We start from the raw sequence: 20,408 nt of genomic DNA on the forward strand, positions 1-20,408 counted from the left end.
AGATGATTCTGTCCCTACTAATACTTCAGTTAACAATTCAGTTGGGAAAGCATAGTGCGAACCTCAGCTTTCAGGAAAGACTTCAGGGAGGACGCAGAACTGGTTTTCATAGACTAGGTCGCCTTCCTGCAGCAGTGGCAGGGCCACCTTCCGGTTCCTAGAGAACTGCAGAAGGAATTTAGGAGAAGCAAAATAGATCCCATTTCTGGAACTGGCCATGGGGACAAACGCCCACTTCTCTGGCCCCTCGAGTCCCTGATTCTCCTTGTGTGTGGGCAGGGGAACCGGAGCTGAAACTTGCTGCCTTATCACTGGCTACTCCTGATGAAGGTGGGTGTGATTGTGTCAGGAAACTTCAGGGGAACCAAAGAGACTGGAGTTACCTTGCAAGTGCAGAATAGCCACCTTTCTGAAAGAGCACCAACAAGGAGGTTGGAGTAGGGAGTTGGTGGATAAATGAATCAGTAAGTCTTGGCTAACCAGTCACTAAGTCCAGTGGCACTGGTCTTGTCAATGAGAAGTCGTCGTTAGAGGCAGTGGATTTTAAGCATATACATTCTCATACAGAAGTGTGACTATCTTTGCAGCCACAAAGTGCCCTATAGTGGGAAGAGCTTATATCGTGCATTTGCTATCGTTGTGTTTTGTTTTGCTTTAAATCATTTCCCTTGCCCCTGGAAAAAGTATTTGGAGCCTCTCTGAATGCACATTATAGCCTGAGGTGTCTCATCTGCCCACCCCTGGAGGGTTGGGCCCTCAGAACTTGTTTTCATTGGAAACTACCTTTCTGTGTTGGAGTGTCATGTAATAGAGTGAGAGTCCTGCTCATTTTCCCTGTGGCCCATCCCTTGGTCTGCCTGCTGTTGTGACAGGTTGGTTACTGGTGATACACCCTGGTGTTGACAGTGGCTTAGGTTGCCTTTGTCATGGGGCTGATGCATCGCCAGCACAAGCTGCGCAAGGTGGAAAAAGCCACCGGGGAAATGTCTTTCGAAGTGACTCAGCCCCTCCTTGTGGCAGTTAGTAGTTGCTCACTTATTTCTCCTGCTCTCCAAAAAAAAAAAAAAAAAAAAGGCCTAGCACAGCTTTTTAAAAGAAACCTAAATGCATTCCATTGGCATCTGGGGGCCACAGGGATCTGGTTTCAGCATCGGGGAAGGACGTGCCTGACAGGGGCTGGATCCCAGTGCCCCCTTCACCACAGACCCCGGAGCTTGGATCCTGGCTGAGACCTTGTTTTTGTTGGAGAGTCGTGGGTGGGAAGCAGAAACGATACTGGGATCCTGGGAAAATTCTGTTAGCGGGTCAGCACCTCCAGGACCGCAGAGAGATGGAGCTGTGCCAAACACTGGAAAGGATGCTGGTGAGTCATTGGGGTGCGTGCGCCACAACGGTCGTCACGCACCCACGTGTGAGAGGGCAGCGGTACACGGAGGACCCTGACCTCTGTCGCTGGGTTTAAAGATGCCTTCAGAGACAGAGCAGAGGCCTTTTACCTGATGCACATTTTGGACGTCCCCAGGGCAGCAGAGGAGACTCAGGCTGTCCTGGTTGGGGAGAGGAGAGGAGTGCCTCCTGGGATTGGACATCACTGCAGCATCTCTGTCCTCATCTGGATTTTCAGTGCATGTTCATAGCCCCGGGAGCTACTATTGGAATCTGGCTCTGGCCACGAGAATGTCATGGCCTATTTTTCTATCTTATGAAAGAGCTATGATCAGCCTTTTAGTTTGTATGGAGAACTCTCCCCAGTGTCCACTCTAATACGTGTGTGCTTTTACAAAAGCAGGTATACAGAGAGAACCAACAAGCTAGAATCCTAGATTCTTTAATTGTAGTAAGATGGGATTTGAGGGACCAGCGAGCCAATCTCCCACTCAGAATTCATCTACTCATTCCCCGCCCCCACCCCCACCCCATGCCCAGCATGTGTATCAAGGGCCTATGGGTGCTGGGGAGACAGAGTGAAAGTTTTTGTCCTAAAGGAGCAATTCTGTATCTGGCTGGGGAGATGGGCACGCAGGCAGCTCTCTCCGAGGTACCACGGAGAGGTACCACGTGGTGGTGCAAAGGCAGGGAGAATACACAGCACAATGCGAGGTGCTGGGCAGAGGTATTAACCCATTTCTGGGTCAGGGAACTTCCCCGAGCAGGTAACACTGGGTAACTCCTAAAGGAGCCGTAGGTTGAAGAGGCCCTGGGGAGAAAAAGGGCATCACACACGGGACTTCAGGCTGAAGTTGAGGAGCAGAAGGAGATGAGATCAGAGAGGTGGTCGGTGCACAGACGGCACAGGGCAGCCGGGAGCCAGCACACAGTTCGGATGGGAGTGGGGGAGGGTTTGGGGTCGGCCCCTTGTGTGCAGGATGCGTTTGAGGAGCATCACCAGCGTCTCCCCTAACTCATGCCAACGTCCTTGAAGCCTCCCGTCCGCTCTGCTTGTCCCTGCTCAGCTCACTCGTATTTTCCTCTCTCCACCTTCTCTTTAAGCCTGTTTTTAACACTCATAATAAGATCCTGTTTCTTACTCCACAGCAACAGTTCAGACCATCAGGCCCGATACTTATTTATTTATTTATTTATTTATTTATTTATTTTGAGGTACGCAGGCCTCTCACTACTGTGGCCTCCCCCGTTGCGGAGCACAGGCTCCAGACGCGCAAGCTCAGCGGCCATGGCTCACGGGCCCAGCCACCCCGCGTCATGTAGGATCTTCCCGGACCGGGGCACGAACCCGTGTCCCCTGCATCGGCAGGCGGACCCTCAACCACTGCGCCACCAGGGAAGCCCCAGGCCCAATACTTTTCCATCCCCACCCCTGCCCCCACGAGCTACAGCTCTACCTGTGTCCATATCCATGACCCTCTCTTCCTTCCTGCAGCCTCTGAGGATGAAATGTCCCTCTCCCTGACCAAGCCCAGCCCTGCCACCTGTGCCCATGACCACCCTCCTCCCCAAAGACTCCTCAGGCACCTTCAGGTTGTCCCTCTCTACCAGCATTTTCCTCTTAGCTTAGACATGCTTCAGTCTTGCCCATTCTAAAAATAATCATGATATCCATGTCTTCCTTCCTGGTCCCTGACTTCCTCCATCCCCAAAGCTGGTTAACACAGACTCTGCTTCCTCACTTTCCACTGGCCACTCAGTCCCCTTGACCTGATCAGCGACCTGTCCTCGCAAAGTCCTGTGGCTGCCATCCAATTCTGATGCTATTAGAACTCTCTGCTGCACTTGGCACTGTTGGCCATCCTTTCCTGGAAGTCTCCTCTCAACCTCTAGGACACTGAACTCTACTTGTTTCTCTTAGATCCTGCCCAACCCATCCTGCTGTGTTGTTATAGACTGAATGTTTGTGTCCCCCCAAAATTCATGTTGAAATCCTAACCTCGAATGCGATGATGTTAACAGGTAGGCCCTTTGGGAGGCGATTAGGTCATGAGGGTGGAGCCCTGGTGAATGGAATTAGTGCCCTTATAAAGGGGATCCCAGAGAGCTCTCTTATCCCTTCCACCATGTGAGGACATGGCAAGAACATGGCCATCTATAAACTAGAAAGCAAGCTCTCAATAGACACTGAATCTGCCGGTGCCTTGATCTTAGACTTCCCAGCCTCCAGAAACCGTGAGAAGTAAATGTTTGTTGTTTAAGCCACCCAGTCTATCGTATTTTTCTTATAGTAGCTTAAATGGACTAAGATACCTGTCTTCAGCTTCTCTTTCTAGCCTGCCTCTTAAAAAAGCCAGTGTCTTCTAGCCCTCTTCTCATATTCCCTCTATAACCCATCTCTTACGTGGCATTTGAGACAGCATACACTGAGGATTCTCAAGCCCTTCTCTATAGCACCTGGATCCCATGGCCTCGTGAGCCACTCCATCTGGATGGCCCACAGGTACCTCAGGCTCTACATCTTCTTCCATAAACTTACTCCCCGCTCATGCTTCTGTACTGGAAGTTGATGGCTCAGTCATCTTCCAGGAGCTCCCATGTCTCTTCCCCCTATTCATCTTCCATGTCTAATCAGTTATGTCTTCATGATTTTACTCCTAAACTGTTCTCTCATCCACCCTTTCCTCCTGTCTCTCCCACCAGTACTGTACTACTTCAGGCCTCATTATCTATTACTGCTTAAAATTCTGCAGTAACTTCCTAACTTGTCATCTGGCCCTAAATCTTCATAGGAGGTCATTTTATTACCCTTCTTTTTGACATTTCTAGAGATGGGAGGTGTACTGTACCCTAAAGGCAATACATTCCCACTTTTGAAAACTCTAAATTGCTAGAAAGTTCCTCCTAGTATTGAGTCAAAATCTGTGCCTTGCAACGTCCACCTTATTCTTCAATTAAATGGGTATAATAACCCTTCAGATACATGTTTTTCCCCTCCATAATATGACCATGTCTATTTGAGGCCAAATTAGTTGGTATGAGTAGACACCTAGGAATAAGACAGGAGGGAGTCTGGATTCGTTTCTCTAGGGAGTTGAACCAAGAATATGTGACCTGCCATGTTGGGACGAGAACATCCCAAACCTTCATACATGTCAACACAGCCCTCATATTCCCCAGGTCTTTCCTGTAAACATGTCTGGTTCTTTATATACTTTGGGAGACTTGGATTCTAGTTTTCAGGCAATCCTTTACTGCATAAGTCTGAGTAAGTCACGAAAATTCAGGGCCTTGGTCATATTTTCTCTTGTGAGATATAAATATTCTTGCTACTTATTTAATTCCAGGGACATCATATGATTCATGAGATCTGAGTTGTGTTGTATTAGGTATCTCGTCCCTCTAAGTCCAGCTGCTGCTTCCCTGATCCTGTCCATGATGTCTAGCATGGTGTTTGTGTGTTTTTTCAAAAAAACTTGTTTAGATGAGTTATATGGGTGTCAAGAACTTTGAACTCCTCTGGGAGAAATATATACCTTTAAAGTGGCATGTGTGTGAGGTGTATATTGGAAGCAGTGAAGTCGATGCTTGGCCAAAACCCATTTTGTGATGAGTCATTTAGTTTTACTGAAAACCTACTCCGTACTTAGCTCTGATCTATAATGCACTTTCTGAGACAGTTGTTAGTCACGTACTGTTTTGCAAAGAGAGAATTTGGAAAGTCATTTATTCCACCGGCACACTGAAGGGCTTTCTGAATCTTTGGATTTTCTTCCACGTGTTTGGCATATCTCGTTTTTCCTTCCAATTACATCTCCTAGTGTTTTTCAATCACAATGCATTTTGTTTATTCAGTAATGCCTCATGCATTTGAGGTGAATTTAAGGAAAGGATAGAATTGGGGTTTGGGGTGGTTTTTTTGTTTTCGAAAAGGATAGTATTTAAATTAAGTTGATTTTTATTTTCTGATATTCTTACTGCAGAGGAAATAGGGCATCCATTTTGGTGAACAGCTGTGTTCCACATCACTCATAATTTGAATTAAGATGTTGAATTAACAAGCTTGAATTACCAATGGTAAAGATTTCTGGTTTGGCTCTCTTTGTGTGTTCTGAAATTTGGTCAGCTGGTCTTCAAACCCTTATCCTCGGTCTGCCTTAGCCAGGGCAGTCTCTGTTTTTTCATTCGCCGTAGATGTTAACAAAACACTACTCTTACTGAATGGAATCTCACTGCCAGACGGAGCGATTAATATTTCACTTGCGTTGTCTTATTTAGCTTGTGTGTGTGTGAGAGAGAGGTGTTATCGGAAGTCACTTGAGGACACCGTTAAAGGGAGCAAAGCAGTTTAGAGGAGGTTTTCATCGGTCGAACTGGTACTTGGCTTTTATTTGAAGCCCTTCATTTCACTCACCCAATAAAGGATTAAGTGCAACCAGTGACCTTCAGCCTTCATCGTAAGTGTGGCACATCCAACTTCTCACTGGGAAGAATCAGAATACAGGGCTGCCTCATGGGGGTGATTTAGATGTCTGCTTCAGGAAGTGACCACCTACATTTGATCTAGAGGGGAGGGTACCCGCCGTAGATTTCAGCAGGGCAGGATGTTAACAAATGGCTTGTTGAAAATCTTATCGTGTTTCAGTTTATCTATTACCAGAGAAAGGTGAGACCCCCTTGGAGTTGAGCACTGAGTGAGCCCCTGGGTAATGCTTTGTCAAAAGGGTAAGAAACATGATGGACAAACCCACTGGGGCCAGGGGAGGGAGCGGGAGGAGAGGAGAGCTTATGGTGTAATGAGTGCATTCAGCAAGTTGTTTCACATGTGAGTAACCTTTGTGAAGGAAAAACGCTATTCTTGGTGTTTGTTGGATGTGCTACATTCTGTCACACTTAGAATTCTTCCTGCAGTTTTCAGACCGAAATCAGCCTCCTTCAGTGAAAAATAATTTTCAGTCCCTTGGTGTTTCATCAAAATAAAATTGAACTTCAAAAGCAATAGCTTCATGACCTAGCAGGACGGGAGGGTGTGGGGAAGATCTTGCCCAGAGAATGATTGTGGATGAAAGGCAACAGGAGTTTAACATCAAAGGGAGCCGTGGGTCCCAATCAGAATGATTCTAATGTAATTAGTTTGGAATGGAGGATTAAGTTACTGCTGCCTGCTTAGAGAGTACGCTGCGTTAAGTCTCCAGTCTGCACAAATTAAAATTAGTCTTTTTTCATTTACACATATGGAAAGCAGAATTTTAATGCGAATTTCACAGAACCTTGATAAGGACGGAGTTCCACAGATATCCTCTTCATGTTTCTTATTCATGGTTTCTGAGCCTCTTTTAATAAGCATTTGATAAGATTTGATAATGAATAAAATGAAATCTCTTGGACTTGGGCTCTCTGGGGGGGTTGATGGCATTTTCCTATCTGTGCTAGTGTCTGACGGCCCCTGTATCATCATTTGTCTGTGAAAAGGAAAATCACACAAAGTAAAAAAATGAAGCATCTTAATTTAACAGCAAATTGCAAATCAGTTTTTAATGGCACTGGAGTGAGAATCTGATGTAAAGTGTGATAAATTACTCAGGTTTAATTATAAAATGGTAAAATGGCATCAAAACCCATCTGTAGAATCTTTGCTGAAGATGAGATTCTTTCTAGGATTTAGAAAAGAGGAATTTATATCTTCAAGGAACTTAAACGTTAGCAGCAAATTAATTGAAGTGTTTCAGAACGCCGAAACTTATTGAAATTTTATGAAATCTCTTTGCTACTGAGTCCTTTCTCAGAAGGAGCCAAAGGCCCTCACTGACCTCAAAGAAGATAAACACTGAGAACTTCAGCAAAACAACTTGTGATTTATTACTGTTCATTCCCTTCGGATGTCTCGTCTCCTCAAAGAGGCTCTGTAGCCCATGTCAGGCCATGGAATATTTCTTACTCATGTCTGCATCTCCCCTCAGGTCTAGCCTAGGAGGCCGAGCGGCACAGCAGGCACTTGGTAAGTCCTTGTGTTTAATCAAAGGCACAGTGTTCCAGTGACTATCAAGCTCTTGATTTAAAACTGATTACCTGGGACTTCCCTGGTGGTCCAGTGGTTAAGCATCCTCCTTCCAATGCAGGGGACATAGGTTCGATCCCTGGTCGGGGAACTTAAGGACCCACACGCCACGGGGCAGCTAAGTCTGGCCACCGTAACCACTGAGCCTGCGTGCTCTGGAGCCCGCGAGCCACAACGAAAGATCCTGCGTGCCGCAACTGAGACCGGACGCAACCAAAAATTAAAAAAAAAACAACTAACTACCTGATTGTTTCTGCAGAACTTTGGCCAACAGGGTGAAGTACTGTGTGGGTTAGGAAGCTGCCTCCAAAGACTGCGTCACTGAGCTTTAATCTCAGGATTGAAAGGAGCAGGCTGAGAGGCAAGGGGCCCAAGTGAGACCAGAGGTCCCCATTTGTCAAGAGCCCAACACCTAACAGGCAGAGAGCCTCCAGGACAGCTCAGGGCCTTTCCCTGCTGGCCCACAGAGTACCTTGTGTGAATTAGAATTAGGCACCCTTACCTCAAGGTGCTCTATTGCCACCTGCCAGGCGGCTGTGGTATACAAATTTTCAATGGCTGTTTACGAAGGGCCCCTCCTTAGATATAATGTCCCTCCTGTTGTACACATCCCGGAGCCAATGGCCAGGCCACGGTGTGGCCACCCCCCGCTGCTCTGGGCCAGGCTGAAATGCCCAGCTGCCCATGCCACCATTTGCTTTTGTCTACCAAATAGGAGATATAAAATTTGAATTTGACATTTTTTCTCTTTGGACTTTTAGTTACAAATTAATTCTTTACTTAAGTAAAGACTTTGACTTTAATCACAGTTATTAGCATGAGAAACTATATTTGTCTAGCCTAGCCACCCCAGTGGGAAAAGTTGGATTAGTAAATTCAAGCCTTTCTTCACTTATCTTTGGATTATAATAAAATATTTTTAGGCAAGCCATAAAGCCAGCGAGTGTCAGTCAAAGGTGGCACAGAACGCAATATATGAATAGTTTCATTTCAAGGCCTTAGGGTTGCCACAATGCCATCCCGTTTCATCCTATTCTACCTCAGATTAAAACAGTTGAAGGTTTGTACTAGAAATTGTTGGGCCTGAAACCGGTGGAGAAGTGGATTCTTGTTTTTCAGCCTGTGGTCAGGGTTAAGAGTGGCAGAAGTAATTGGGATTTATTCATTCTGTGGCTTCGTGATCAATTTATGCAGGTTTTCCACAGTAAAAATACCACTTGGATCTCTGAAAGCCCTTGATATACTTTGGAATTTGGTCATAAACTGGTCCACTGCTTAAAATTCAGCACAAGGCAGTGTTTCAAAGGGTCTGAGTTTCTGAAATCTCCAAAGAAGCTCATTTTTAGGCGGGCTTACTTGTAAGCCAACCCTGGATGCTAAGAGGCTTGGTGAGGCTTCAGAATACTCCTGTATTGGTGATCAAAAGTGTGCGTTTTCCAGGATGGAGGAGCTCCACCTCTTCATGTGTTTACAGCATTCGTTAGGGTTCGAGATGGCACAGCTGTCACGTCATCACATGTCTTGCTGGAGTTCAGTGGATCTGAGATGAGGGTCTTTCCAGACTCTGGCATTGCCCTGGCCACCTGGGGGCAGTTCACAGCAGACTCAGAGGGGTTTCCCATCGGCTCATCAGAGGACATGGTCTTTGCTGAGAAATTAGACCAATTTTACATGCAGTCGGACTTACAATTTTGTTTGTGATCATAATTTCTGGATGAGATTTATGGAAAAACATGACCTGTGGAGTTGTTTGGTACAACCCGATGAGTGGCCTGGACTTTTGTGGACCTCTCCCTCAGTTGAGTAAAGCGGCCCAGGGCAGAAGAGAGAAGCTTTTGTCTGAGAGCCTGATAGCTTTCTGGGTGTTGTGGCCCGACACTCTGAACTAGGACAGAATAGCTCAGAAGCTTGCTCCCTCCCTTCCTCTTTTCTTGCACACATTCCCATCCTCCTTTTTTTATTTCAAGCAAGTTAATTCCCAACCTTGTTCATAGAATGAATGACTAGAAAATCATCCTAACCTTAAAAATTCAACAAAAAAACATATTGATGACTAAGCCTCCAAAGCCCTGAAGGACGCATCACCTCTGTACCAGGACGTCTCAGCCCTCGTGCAAAACACACAACTTTCTTACACTCTCATGCTGCCACTCTGTCCTGTGTGCTGTGGAGGTGTGGCCGGCTGGAGTAACCACGTGTGCATGTTAGTACTGAGACGCGTGCCGCCGAGGGAAAGTGCCTTCTTACAGGTGCTCAGTGACGCGTCACCCTGCACAGATGGAACCATTTAGTGCTGCTCAAAACCCCAGCAACTGTTGGCTTGGAACTGAAATAAACAGAATAAACATACCTACGCCTAAGTAGAAATTGGTAGTTCCAACTTCTAGCTTTTTTTATTCCATCAGAACTATTGATAAATTCTCAAAGACCAAATATCTCTCAAACCTTCTGATGGGTTGTATAATTCGTTTTAAAAAAAACTCTTTAGTGAAGTAACTTTCTATTTTTTAGCTAAGAAGCATCTTTAGAGCGTTCAAATTCTACGTTGCTCCACATGAGCACCTACCGTGTGCCAGGCACTGTGCCAGTTCCTTTTTTTTTTTTAATTCCAGGTGCATCAGGTCAGGTAGTCCTGTGAAGTGGGCGCTATTACTCCCAGGTGCAGACAGACACAAGAGAAGTCTAGAAAGGTGGTCAGGATCACCTGTTCTTTTTTTTTTTCCAGTTTTATTGAGGTATAACTGACATACAGAACTGTTAAATTTAAAGTGTACAGCATAACAATTTGACTTCCATACGTCGTGAAATGATCACAATAAGTTTAGTGAACATCATCTCCTGTAGATAGAAAATTAGAGAAATAGAAAAAATATATTGTTTTCCTTGTGATGAGAACTCTAGGATTTACTCTCTTAACACCTTTCATATGTAATGTGCAGTAGAGTTAAGTATATTGATCATGTTGTACGTTACATCCCTAGGACTTATTTATCTTATAACTGGAAGTTTGTGCCTTTTGACTCCTTCATCCAATTCCCCCTCCCCCCCCTCCACCTCTGGTAACCACAAATCTGATCTCTTTTTCTATGAGTTTGTTTGTTTTTGAAGTATAATTGACCTACAACACTCTGTTAATTCCTGTTATGTAACATAGTGATTTGATACTTCTCTACATTCATAATGATTACCATAAGTTTGGTTACCATCTGTCACCATACAAAGATATTACATAATTATTGACTATATTCCCCACACTGTACATTTCATCCCCTGACTCATTTATTTTGCAGCTGGAAGTTTGTACCTCTTAATCTTCCTCACCTATTTCTCTCATCCCCCAACCCCACTCCCTTCTGACAACCACCTGTTTGTTCTCTGTATCTGTGAGTCCGTTTCTGTTATGTTTGTTCCTTGTTTTGTTTTTTAGATTCTACATATAAGTGAAATCATACAGTATTTGTCTTTTTTTGTCTGACTTATCTCACTTAGCATGATACCCCCTCTAGGTCCATCCATGTTGTGTCAAATGGCAAGATTTCATTCTCTTTTATGGCTGAGTAATATTCCATTGTGTATATATGCCAGATCTTTTTTATCCATTCATCTATTGATGGGCACTAAGGTTGCTTCCATATCTTGACTATTGTAAATAATACTGCTGTGAACATAGTGGTGCATATATTTTTTCTAATCAGTGTTTTAGTTTTCTTCAGATAAATACCCAGGAGTGGAATTGCAGGATCACATGGTAGTTCTATTTTAAATTTCTTGAGGAATCTCCGTACTGTTTTCCATAGTGGCTGCATTAATTTACATTCCCACCAACAGTGCATGAGGATTCCCTTTTCTCCACATCCTCACCAACGCTTATTATTTGTTGTCTTTTTAATAATAGCCATTCTGACAGGTGTGAGGTGATATCTCATTGTGGTTTTGAGTTGCATTTCCCTGATGATTTGTGATGTTGAGCATCTTTTCACGTACCTGTTGGCCATCTGTATGTCTTCTTCAGAAAAATGTTTATCTAGATCCTCTGCCCGTTTTTTAAAATCAGGTTGTTTGGTCTTTTGCCCTTGAGTTGTATGAGGTCTCTGTATATTTTGGATATTAGCCCCTTCTCAGGCATATCGTTTGCAAATATCTTCTCTTCAATAGGCAGCCTTTTCATTTTGTTGATGGTTTCCATCATTGTGCAAAGCCTTGTAGTTTGATGTAGTCCCATTTGTTTATTTTTGCTTTTGTTTCCCTTGCCTGAGGAGACATATCCAAAAATATGTTACGAAGACCGATGTCTAGGAATGTACTGCCTATGTTTTCTTCTAGAAGTTTTATGGTTTCAGGTCTCCCATGTAAGTCTTTAATCCATTTGAGTTTATTTTTGTATATGGCATGAGAAAGTAGTCCGGTTTGATTCTTTTGCATATAGCTGTCCAGTTTTCCCAACACCATTTACTGAAGAGGTTGTCTTTCCTCCGTTGTATATTCTTGCCTCTTGGTCATAGATTAATTGCCCACACAAGGGTAGGTTCATTTCTGGGCTCTCTATTCTGTTCCATTGACCTATGACTCTGTTTTTTGTCACCTGTTCTTGACCAACCTCCAAACTCTTTCTTTTTCTCCCCACCCAGTGGCAAGGAAGATGCCACACGGAGGGTGAAATGGCAAACATGGTTCCAATCAGTAGGTGTTTACTGGGTACCTGCTGCGTGCTAGCCACCAGGCTCTGGGAGCCCAAAGCAAGTAAGCCATGGCCTCTGCCCTCAAGGAGCTCATGCCTGGCAGACTGCATTGCCCCCACTGTGTAGAGTGTGTTGGTGGATTCCCTGCCCCCTTTGATAAAATCAGACTAATTCAGCATGGCCTTCAAGGCCCTGCCTGCCTCATCCAACTCCCCTCTGGCCTCTCCCCATCCCCCAGCTTGGGCTCCAGCGAGGATACACAGTGGCATCTGCAGGTGGGTCACTGTCTCTGGACCATGAGAGAAGGCATGGAGGAGGGACATAAGGGACTGTGTGTCCATGAAGCTGTAGAAGGTCCTGTGACCAGGGCCCTGTGTCAGTGTGCCTCAGAAAGGGAGCTCAGGGCCAGATGGAGAAGGGCATCTCCTGCCTTTGGGTTTTATGTGTAGGATACTGTGAGCCCTTTGGAACATGTGGACCCTTTAAATAAAGTCCAAAAAACTTTAATGCCCCAAATCTGCTGACTCATGGACCCCACTCATGGACCCACTGCATAATGGCAGTACCCTTGCCCATCTCCCCCATCTGTCAAGCCTCTGCCACTTATTTCTGGGGACCCACAAAGATGCCTCACATAGGCATCCACAGCCTTCTCGTGACCTGGGCCTCCTAGCAAATTCAGACCTGGATCCCTGTACGAGGTGTCAGTATATAGCAAGAGTGGTGCATCAGCTCACTGGGCTTCAAGGAATGTAATGTGTTCAAAGCTCAGGGATCTGGCAGGAGAGGGCTATGGGGGTCTGTGTCCCTTATGGGCCAGGTCTGAGCCCTGGGAGAGTGAAAACCAGACATAAGAAGCCGATCCATTTTGGGGGAGGAGGGGCTAGAAGAGACTCTGGATCTCATGTCAGCCCTAGCTGGGGCACCCCTTGACTAAAGTCTCTGAGGATATGATGATCTGTGGCTTTGTAGGTGGTGGGTTGTAGCACTAGACATGGGGTTAGGGAAATTGTCAGGAGGCTATTGTGAAAGTTCAGGGAGAACAGGACATGATAACCTCCACGGGGATTAGAATGGGCCTTGGTGAGAGGTATAATCAGGAATTTCTTGATCAGTGGAAGCCAGTTCTGAGGGTTCTAGTTTGAGTAATGAGGGCAGTGGAGGTGCCAATGACTGGGAAAGGAGAAGAGCAGGCTTTGCAGAAAAGATGAGTCCCATTTATCCGTATCGGCATCTGAGCTCTGCAGTGGATTCTGGTAAATATCCCTGCCACAGCAGCAGCCCTGAAGGCTGGAGATGGGGATTCGGGCATCATCAGCACATTTCAGAAGACTCTGAGCTGGCCTCGTGCCGCTGACCCCGGCCCCATCCAGTCCCTTCTGCTCACCGCAGCCAGATTGATCCGTCCGAAAGCATCTTTTTTTTGTACCTGTTGCCTTCCCGGGCAGAAAGTGTCAATGGCCTTCAGCGTCTGGAGTGTGAAGGTCTAACCTCTCAGTCTACAGTGCCCCTCTGTCTGATCTCTGCCTTCCTGGGTCAGGACTTCTCTGGTCACAAGTGACAGGAGTCCAGCACAAACTAACTGAGGTATCAGGGGAGTTTGCCAGTTAACATGATCAGCTGGGGTTAGGGATGTGTGTGCCGCTCGGACCCTGCCATCTCCTCCTTCTCTTCTCTTTGCACAGTGACTTCATTCTCTCAGCCCAGTCTGGTCAACATAAGGTGAAGCAACCTCCATTCTTCCAGTCTCATGACGTTTTCACAAGCAGGTAGGGTGTCCTTCACTCAGTTCCCTTAGAAAGATCCCAGGAAGAAATTTGGTTAGGCCAGCTTGGGTCAGGGACTTAGCCAGGCCAGCCAGCAATGTCCAGGGAGGTAGTTTTGAACCACATACTTAGAGAAAAGATGGAGCTCTCCTGGGGAGAGAAAACGGGTGCTTGGGGTGTTAGGGGGAGAGGCTCCGCCTGCTGTAGCCCTCTCCTCCCCAGACAGCGCCTTTATCTGACCAGGCCCACCTGCTCTTAGCTCACATGCCCAAAGCACCCTTACTGTTCTCAAGTTTTATCCTCAAGGGCCAACCCTGATACCCCATCTTCTCCTTCCTACCCCCCCCCACCCCATATGGGGCCTTTTTGACATGGGAAAACCAAAGGATAAAGAGGTGGCGTAACTTGCCCAGGCTAAGGAGCTGTAGGGGCAGGGATGAGATCCCAGCATTCTGTCTCCAGAGCTCAGGGATGTGTTAAACTAGTCCCTGTGTGGGCTTCTAGGAGAATGTGCCCTCCTGAGGGTAGGGACCCAGCCTGTCATCACCCGCCAGCAGCCTGAGGGTTGGCAAACTGCTTGGTCACCATTGTTGTTGGCCCCAAGATGGTGCCTCCGCAGTCTTTTCCTTTCCATCCACAGCTCCCAGCCTGGGGATGCGGTCTTTCTTGGTGATTTGCACAATTTAAAATTCTGTGGGAACTGGGAAGCTTTCCTTCCACACAGGGAGAGAATAAAATATTAGTTACAATGCAGATGCCATCTTTTCCTAATCCTCTCAATGGTCTCCCACAGCGGCTCTGGGGCTTTCCCACCGATGGTGGTGAGCACGCGTCCCTCTTCCCCCGGACTTAGGAACACAAACCTCCGGAGAGTCTGGGTCCCATTGTTGTGCCTGATTTGAAATGCAGGATCGCACATCACACAGCCGTTGCAAGAGGAGACCCTGAGCTCCATTCCTCCCTGGGCTGGAACAGCTTTTTCTTCCTCAGAGAACTGTTGAAATGTGGGTTTCCTTGTTAATCAAGGTTCCCAGCACGTCGGTGGAGCTGGCTCTGTGCCTCCAGAATGTGTTTTCCAACCATCTCCTGGGCTCCAGCTATTCCAGCCTGTCAAGATCAGACTTGCCTGCGGTGTGGGGCTCCAGAGATGTTCATTCCAGATTAGAACGATTTTCGGAGGCGGCCTCAGCAAGCTAGGACTGGTCCTGGCCGTGAAACCGGACCAGAGGGCCTGGGGCAGGTGGACAGCGGGCTTCTGAAGAGGATTGAGGTAGCCAGTGGGCACTTAAACAAGTACCAGGCTGCTTTCCTCCCAAATACTGACCCACCCACCATGCCTGTGCATCAGACCTTAAACACCTCAAACGCAAACTGTTCATTTTATTTAACCAGGTGAATGGCATTCTGATATAGGCCTATAAAAACAGTTAACAGTTTGCGCCGTCTGTGTACCACGGTATGTCATAAGCGCTTTATGGATATTGATCCATTTCATCCCTAGTAACCTGTCCTCATATGTTATTATCCCCATTTTGCAGACCAGGAGCTCTACAGAGAGGTAAAGTCACTTGCCCAGAGCCACACAGCTGGTGAGTGGCACAGTGGCCTATGGATGGAGGGGGCAGGCTGGCCTGAGCTCTTAAACACTGTGCTATAACATCCGTTGACGTCAGGGTTATGAAAATGCTGGCAGTAGGAAAGTAGTAGCTAGACTCAGATTTCCATGAAAAGCAACAGTGATAGTAATTTATGAATTTTCTGGCTAAACTTCAATTCGGTTGGACAGTTGTGGGCCTCATCCATCCCCTCATTTGCTGTTGTTATCCGTTTACCTACCTCTCGTCTCAGACCCCAGAGCCAATGACTGGGACTGGAAGAAGTTTTAGAAGTGGAGCCATGTGAGTGGGTAACCGTGACACAGTAGTTACTAAGCCCTGCCTCCATCCCTCCCTCCCTTTCTTCTTTCCTTTCTTTCCTGCTCAAGGTATACTTATTACTTAATTTACATACATAGCACATTTTTTTACACCCCCCCCCCAAAAAAAGGACTGCTTTCAAATCTCTGATGGATCAGACTCAGGCAAGACTTGGAGTAGAAGATACGTGTCCAGCCTGCATCCTTCTCTTATGGTGGCTGTGGGTGGATTTGGTCCCTGGAATGAACCTGGCAAGACTTGTGGCAGAATGTTCTTGATCCAAAGCCTAGCAGCTTCCCTTCCTCCGGAGGTTGTGCCCCAGCTGCTGTGTGTGGTGGAGCTCAGGATGGCCAGGGCCCGTGTTGGTGCAGTGAAACCCTATTCCATCTCTGGCCTCCCCTCGCTGCCACCTCCTCCCCTCAAGATAAGAGGCTGGAGAAACAAAGAATCAGACTTATCTTCCAGGAATGAAGTTCAAATTTAGGAGCAAATAGTTAAGAGAATTTGAGCTTGAAGAAAACTTTGTGTTACTATAAGGTGGTCATTAGTAACATTTATAGCATTTGTTTGAGAGATCGATTATTTGTAATTATTTTCTTGCTTTCTCTGGCAGTTGAAGAACATAAGGTCAGGTCAGTGAGTACTGCACTTCCATCCAGTGTAAACTGCTTTCTTATATGGTCACCCCTCACCAACCACGGGGTTGACAACGCATCAAAGTACCTACCTACAGCGGCAAAATCAGAGTCAGCAAGGTCGAGCTGTCATAAAATAGGCACCTGGGAAAAATAAAAGTTGCGTTAATATATGTGATTAAAACAATAAGTGAAAGTTCTAGAAGGCATCCTCTCCCAAATACCCACTCTGATCATGAGAGTGACCATATGTGGGTGACTTCTGAATTGCCTCTTCAGTTGTTTGGGAGACATTGCCCACATGATCTGTAGACACAGAAGCTCCCAGCGGCCCCCTTGGCTCCTTTTAATGCAGTAGAACCAGCCCTCACTAGCTTGAAATGAAGAGCCCTTTGCAATTCTTGCTCTCTCTGGCTCTGGCTCCCTCCCTTCCTCCCACCCCCTCCCCCTCCACCCCCTCCCTCTTCATCTCCCTCCCTTTCCCTTCTCCTCTTCCCCGTTTAAAATACAAGTCTGGACAACTGTGTGACCCCCTAACTTTTCACAAATTATGCAAGAGCTTAAGGGCATATTTTCTAAAGTCTGGTCTTCTGTCCCAGATTATGTGAGAGGGTCAGTCTTATGGATCTTTTCTCTCTTCTCTAGGTACTTCCCTAGAGTGCCCCAGCTCCCGCGTCTGCAGGGGGAGAGAACAGTAATTGTGGACTTTCCTCTAAGGAGTTAGGACAGAAGTAACGAGAACTGATATATATATATATATTTTTTTTTTTGGTAACAAGTGCAAAACAATATTATCTCAAAACCTGAAGTAAAAGATTGTCCCATATAAAATGCTACAGAAGACCTTTGATGTTTATGAGATGCTGAGAAAGAGAGAGGGGGTGGAGGATGGGACGTGGCCTGGGTGTTGGCTATCAGGGAGCAAGGAGAGTACGGGGATAGCTTTCAGGGTCTGGGCGAACACAGTTTCAGTGGAGGGTTACACAGAGGATAGGACCTGCTGGTTGCTGCATTTTCAGAGCTCAGACCAAGAAGAAGGGGACCCAGGACTCGGCACAAGGAATCTAGGCTAGGTGTACAGACTGTCAGGGTGGCTAAAGAGAGGCCAGGGTCACAGTATCGGTTAGGATTTAGCTCAGCTGCCAGTGACAGGAACACCCAAAATAACAGGCTTAAAAAAGCTAAAAGATCACATGGAAGACCTGGAGGCCGACAGTCCAGGGCCGGGGTGTTGGCCTCACCGTTGTGAGGAACCTGGGCTCGTTCAGGCCTTCTGCTCGCCTATTCCTATGGTTTGGCCTCTTCCTCATTATCCAGGATGGTTTTGCAGCTCCGGCCATCATATCTCAGCTTGGAAGTCCCACCAACATGGCAGTTTACCCTTCCTTGGCCAAAACTTAGCCACGTGGTCACATCTCCCTATAAGAGAGAAAGACTGAGGAATGTCAGTCATCCTTTAGCTGTGTGGCAACCCGCCCGGTTAAACCAGGGCTTCAAATAATTTGAGAGGAAACAGGAGAACCTCCATAACTAAGAAAAGTCATAGACATTGGGTTATTTGTTCATTCAGTGAGTACGCAGTAACCATTGTGTTCAGGCACTGCCCGAAGGCAGCAGGGGAGAAGGCAGATGGGCTTCTGGTCTCGGGAAGCTTATTACCTAGCAGGAGGCAAGACAGACAATAAACAAATAGCAGATGCGGCCTGGTTGACAATCTACATTCTGCACTCAGGTCTTCCCAACGAGCTGTCTTCAGATGTACCTGTACATAATTAATGCTCGAAGCCGACAGTGTCAAACATCAGTGCTAATAATGCCTGCGGGCGCTGTGGGCAGCCAACATCAGTATCTCTTTGATAGGAATTCAGCTCATCTGTCAAACACTCCGGGGTGGGGGGTGGGGGTCCTGCACTGTGAGAAGAGTGGTGGGGAAGAGGTGGAGGGAGAAGTAAATAATTAGTAAGCCAGAGCCCCACCTTGAAAACAGCCCGGGAGTCATTCTGCGGCCAGTGCCCTCGTGGGCTGAGGATAAGAATCCAGCTATAAGATCCCAGGTCTTTTTCTTCTTCTTGAGTGGAGGAGGTCTGGGGGGCTCTTTCCTTGCTAAGGTACAGGGCAGTGTGATGAGGATAGTTTTGTGATTCCTACAGGCCTTTGAGGCCCAGCTGGGGAAGTTGAGAAAACACAAGGACACAGCCTTTTCCTGCTCATATGACCTTCAGCCACAGTCCCTGAGCCCAGTTTTGCTGGGAACCAGGCAGGTGTCCAAGTTCAGTTCACATGTTGTAAGTGGGCGTGGGTTCTAAATTGAACCCGGAACAAGTGTTACCCACCCAGAACTCCTGTCCCGGCCGCTGTGCAGTGACCTAGATTCAGTGATTCTCAAACTACTTGAGGTGAAGAGCCAGTTCTTTGTTTTGATTTAAGTTTCCTTTTCCAATCTGTCGTAAAAAATGAGATAGCAGAAAAATGAAATTAAAATCACATACAAAATACAAACTCAGACTTCTGTTAGTAGATTCAAGAGACATTACTCTGTCCAATTGCTGTAAACGTTTCTAAAGGCAAACTCGGTCCTGAACTGGAGTTTGCCGGTAGCAAAGAATTCAGAGCCATCACGACAGCCCTGGGACTGCACTTTGGGCAGCACTGTCCTGCAGGCCTGGGACCATGGGCCGGCTGGGACTCTGTCCTTCCCAGCTCTGCGTTAGGACAGCTCTGAAGGAGAATGAGGAAGCTCTCTGGGTGGCCTGGCACATCTCTCCCTGGCGCCCCCTGCCCTGCTCCCCATGTTTTCAGCTGCTACCCGAGTAGACTGATAAAAGGAGCGGCTTGGCTTATTCTCCTATCATAGTCCCCGAGTGCAGGTGAAAATTTTACTACACCCTCTCTGCAGCCAGAGAAATGAAAGTTCACAGCTAATTGTAATCATTATCCAGGCTCCTCTACCTGACCAGGGCTTTGGGCATATACTGGTTTGATTAGCAAAGCAGCCGACCGCAAGGCCGGCGTCTCCAGCCGGCTGGCCTGGGCTCAAGGCCCCAGCAGGCTGGGAGATCACTGGTGACCCTGTGTTGCAGTTCTCCAAGGAGAGGCACGTCATGGACAGGACCCAGGAGAGGCTGAAGAAGGAGCTGGAAGAGGAGCTGCTGCTGAGCAGCGAGGACTTGCGCAGCCATGCCTGGTACCACGGCCGCATCCCCCGACAGGTACCCGCCCCCGCGCAGGGTCACAGGCCCAAGGCTACCAGGCGCAAGCCCCGGTTCAGCCAGAGCGCACTACTACAGGGTGGCCTGTGGTGACTTAACGTAGGCGCGTCTCTAAGGAGACCTTGAGAAGAGCTAAGGTCAGGAATCCAAAGTACGTTTCCCCGTGGCCGGTGAGTGGATGAAGGGAGAGCAGCTGTTCTGTGGTTCTGTAAACAAGGCGCAGGCAGGAGGCAGCAACGCAGGGTGATACCTAAGGGAATATCAGGCTGGGCTGTGGTTCAGATAATTGAACTCTTGGCCGACTGCCTGCAGCCTCATACCCTGTGGAGCCTGCTTCCTTCCCAAGGCAGTGGTTTAATTTCAGGTGAAGAGGGGGTATCATCAGGGTGGGTGACCCAGAGCGACAAGGCCGCCTGTGCCCTAGTGGGGCTGGCACTTATCCACTCTCCATCCCGCCCCTCCCCGGCCCCTGGCCCGGGGGGGGGGGGGGTGGGAAAGAAGAGGAATCATACCAGCGACCACAGACTCATGGCCAGAATGTACTTTGTGTGCTAGTCCTTTGGGCCATAGCCGTGAATGATGTTTTTGTATTTAATAGTATAGAAATTGAAAAATAGAATAAGTGCAGAATTGAGGTATAGAGCTTCCCTTGGGTTTTTACTGTAACCTGATCTGACCAGTCACGCAGGACAGCGTGACAGGAGAGGGGTGGCTGAGGGTGAGGGAAGGGTATCATGTTGTGAATGTTTTTTTTTAATG

At 47.1% G+C, this 20,408-nt stretch overlaps 1 protein-coding gene across 5 annotated transcripts in view; it reads left to right on the forward strand.

Moving 5' to 3' along the window:
• The window catches only part of BCAR3 (BCAR3 adaptor protein, NSP family member), a 153,156-nt gene that overhangs the window by 104,031 nt on the left and 28,717 nt on the right, over nt 1-20,408 (forward strand). For all 5 annotated transcript variants that reach the window (XM_029229526.1, XM_029229527.1, XM_029229528.1 and 2 more), the window contains one exon: nt 19,521-19,649. In XM_029229526.1, the coding sequence (XP_029085359.1) occupies nt 19,521-19,649 (129 nt within the window). The remainder of the gene's footprint in view (nt 1-19,520; nt 19,650-20,408) is intronic.

Source organism: Monodon monoceros, unplaced genomic scaffold (genome assembly GCF_005190385.1).
Source record: "Monodon monoceros isolate NGI ecotype Baffin Bay Population unplaced genomic scaffold, NGI_Narwhal_1 Super_Scaffold_18, whole genome shotgun sequence".
Taxonomy (NCBI): domain Eukaryota; kingdom Metazoa; phylum Chordata; class Mammalia; order Artiodactyla; family Monodontidae; genus Monodon; species Monodon monoceros.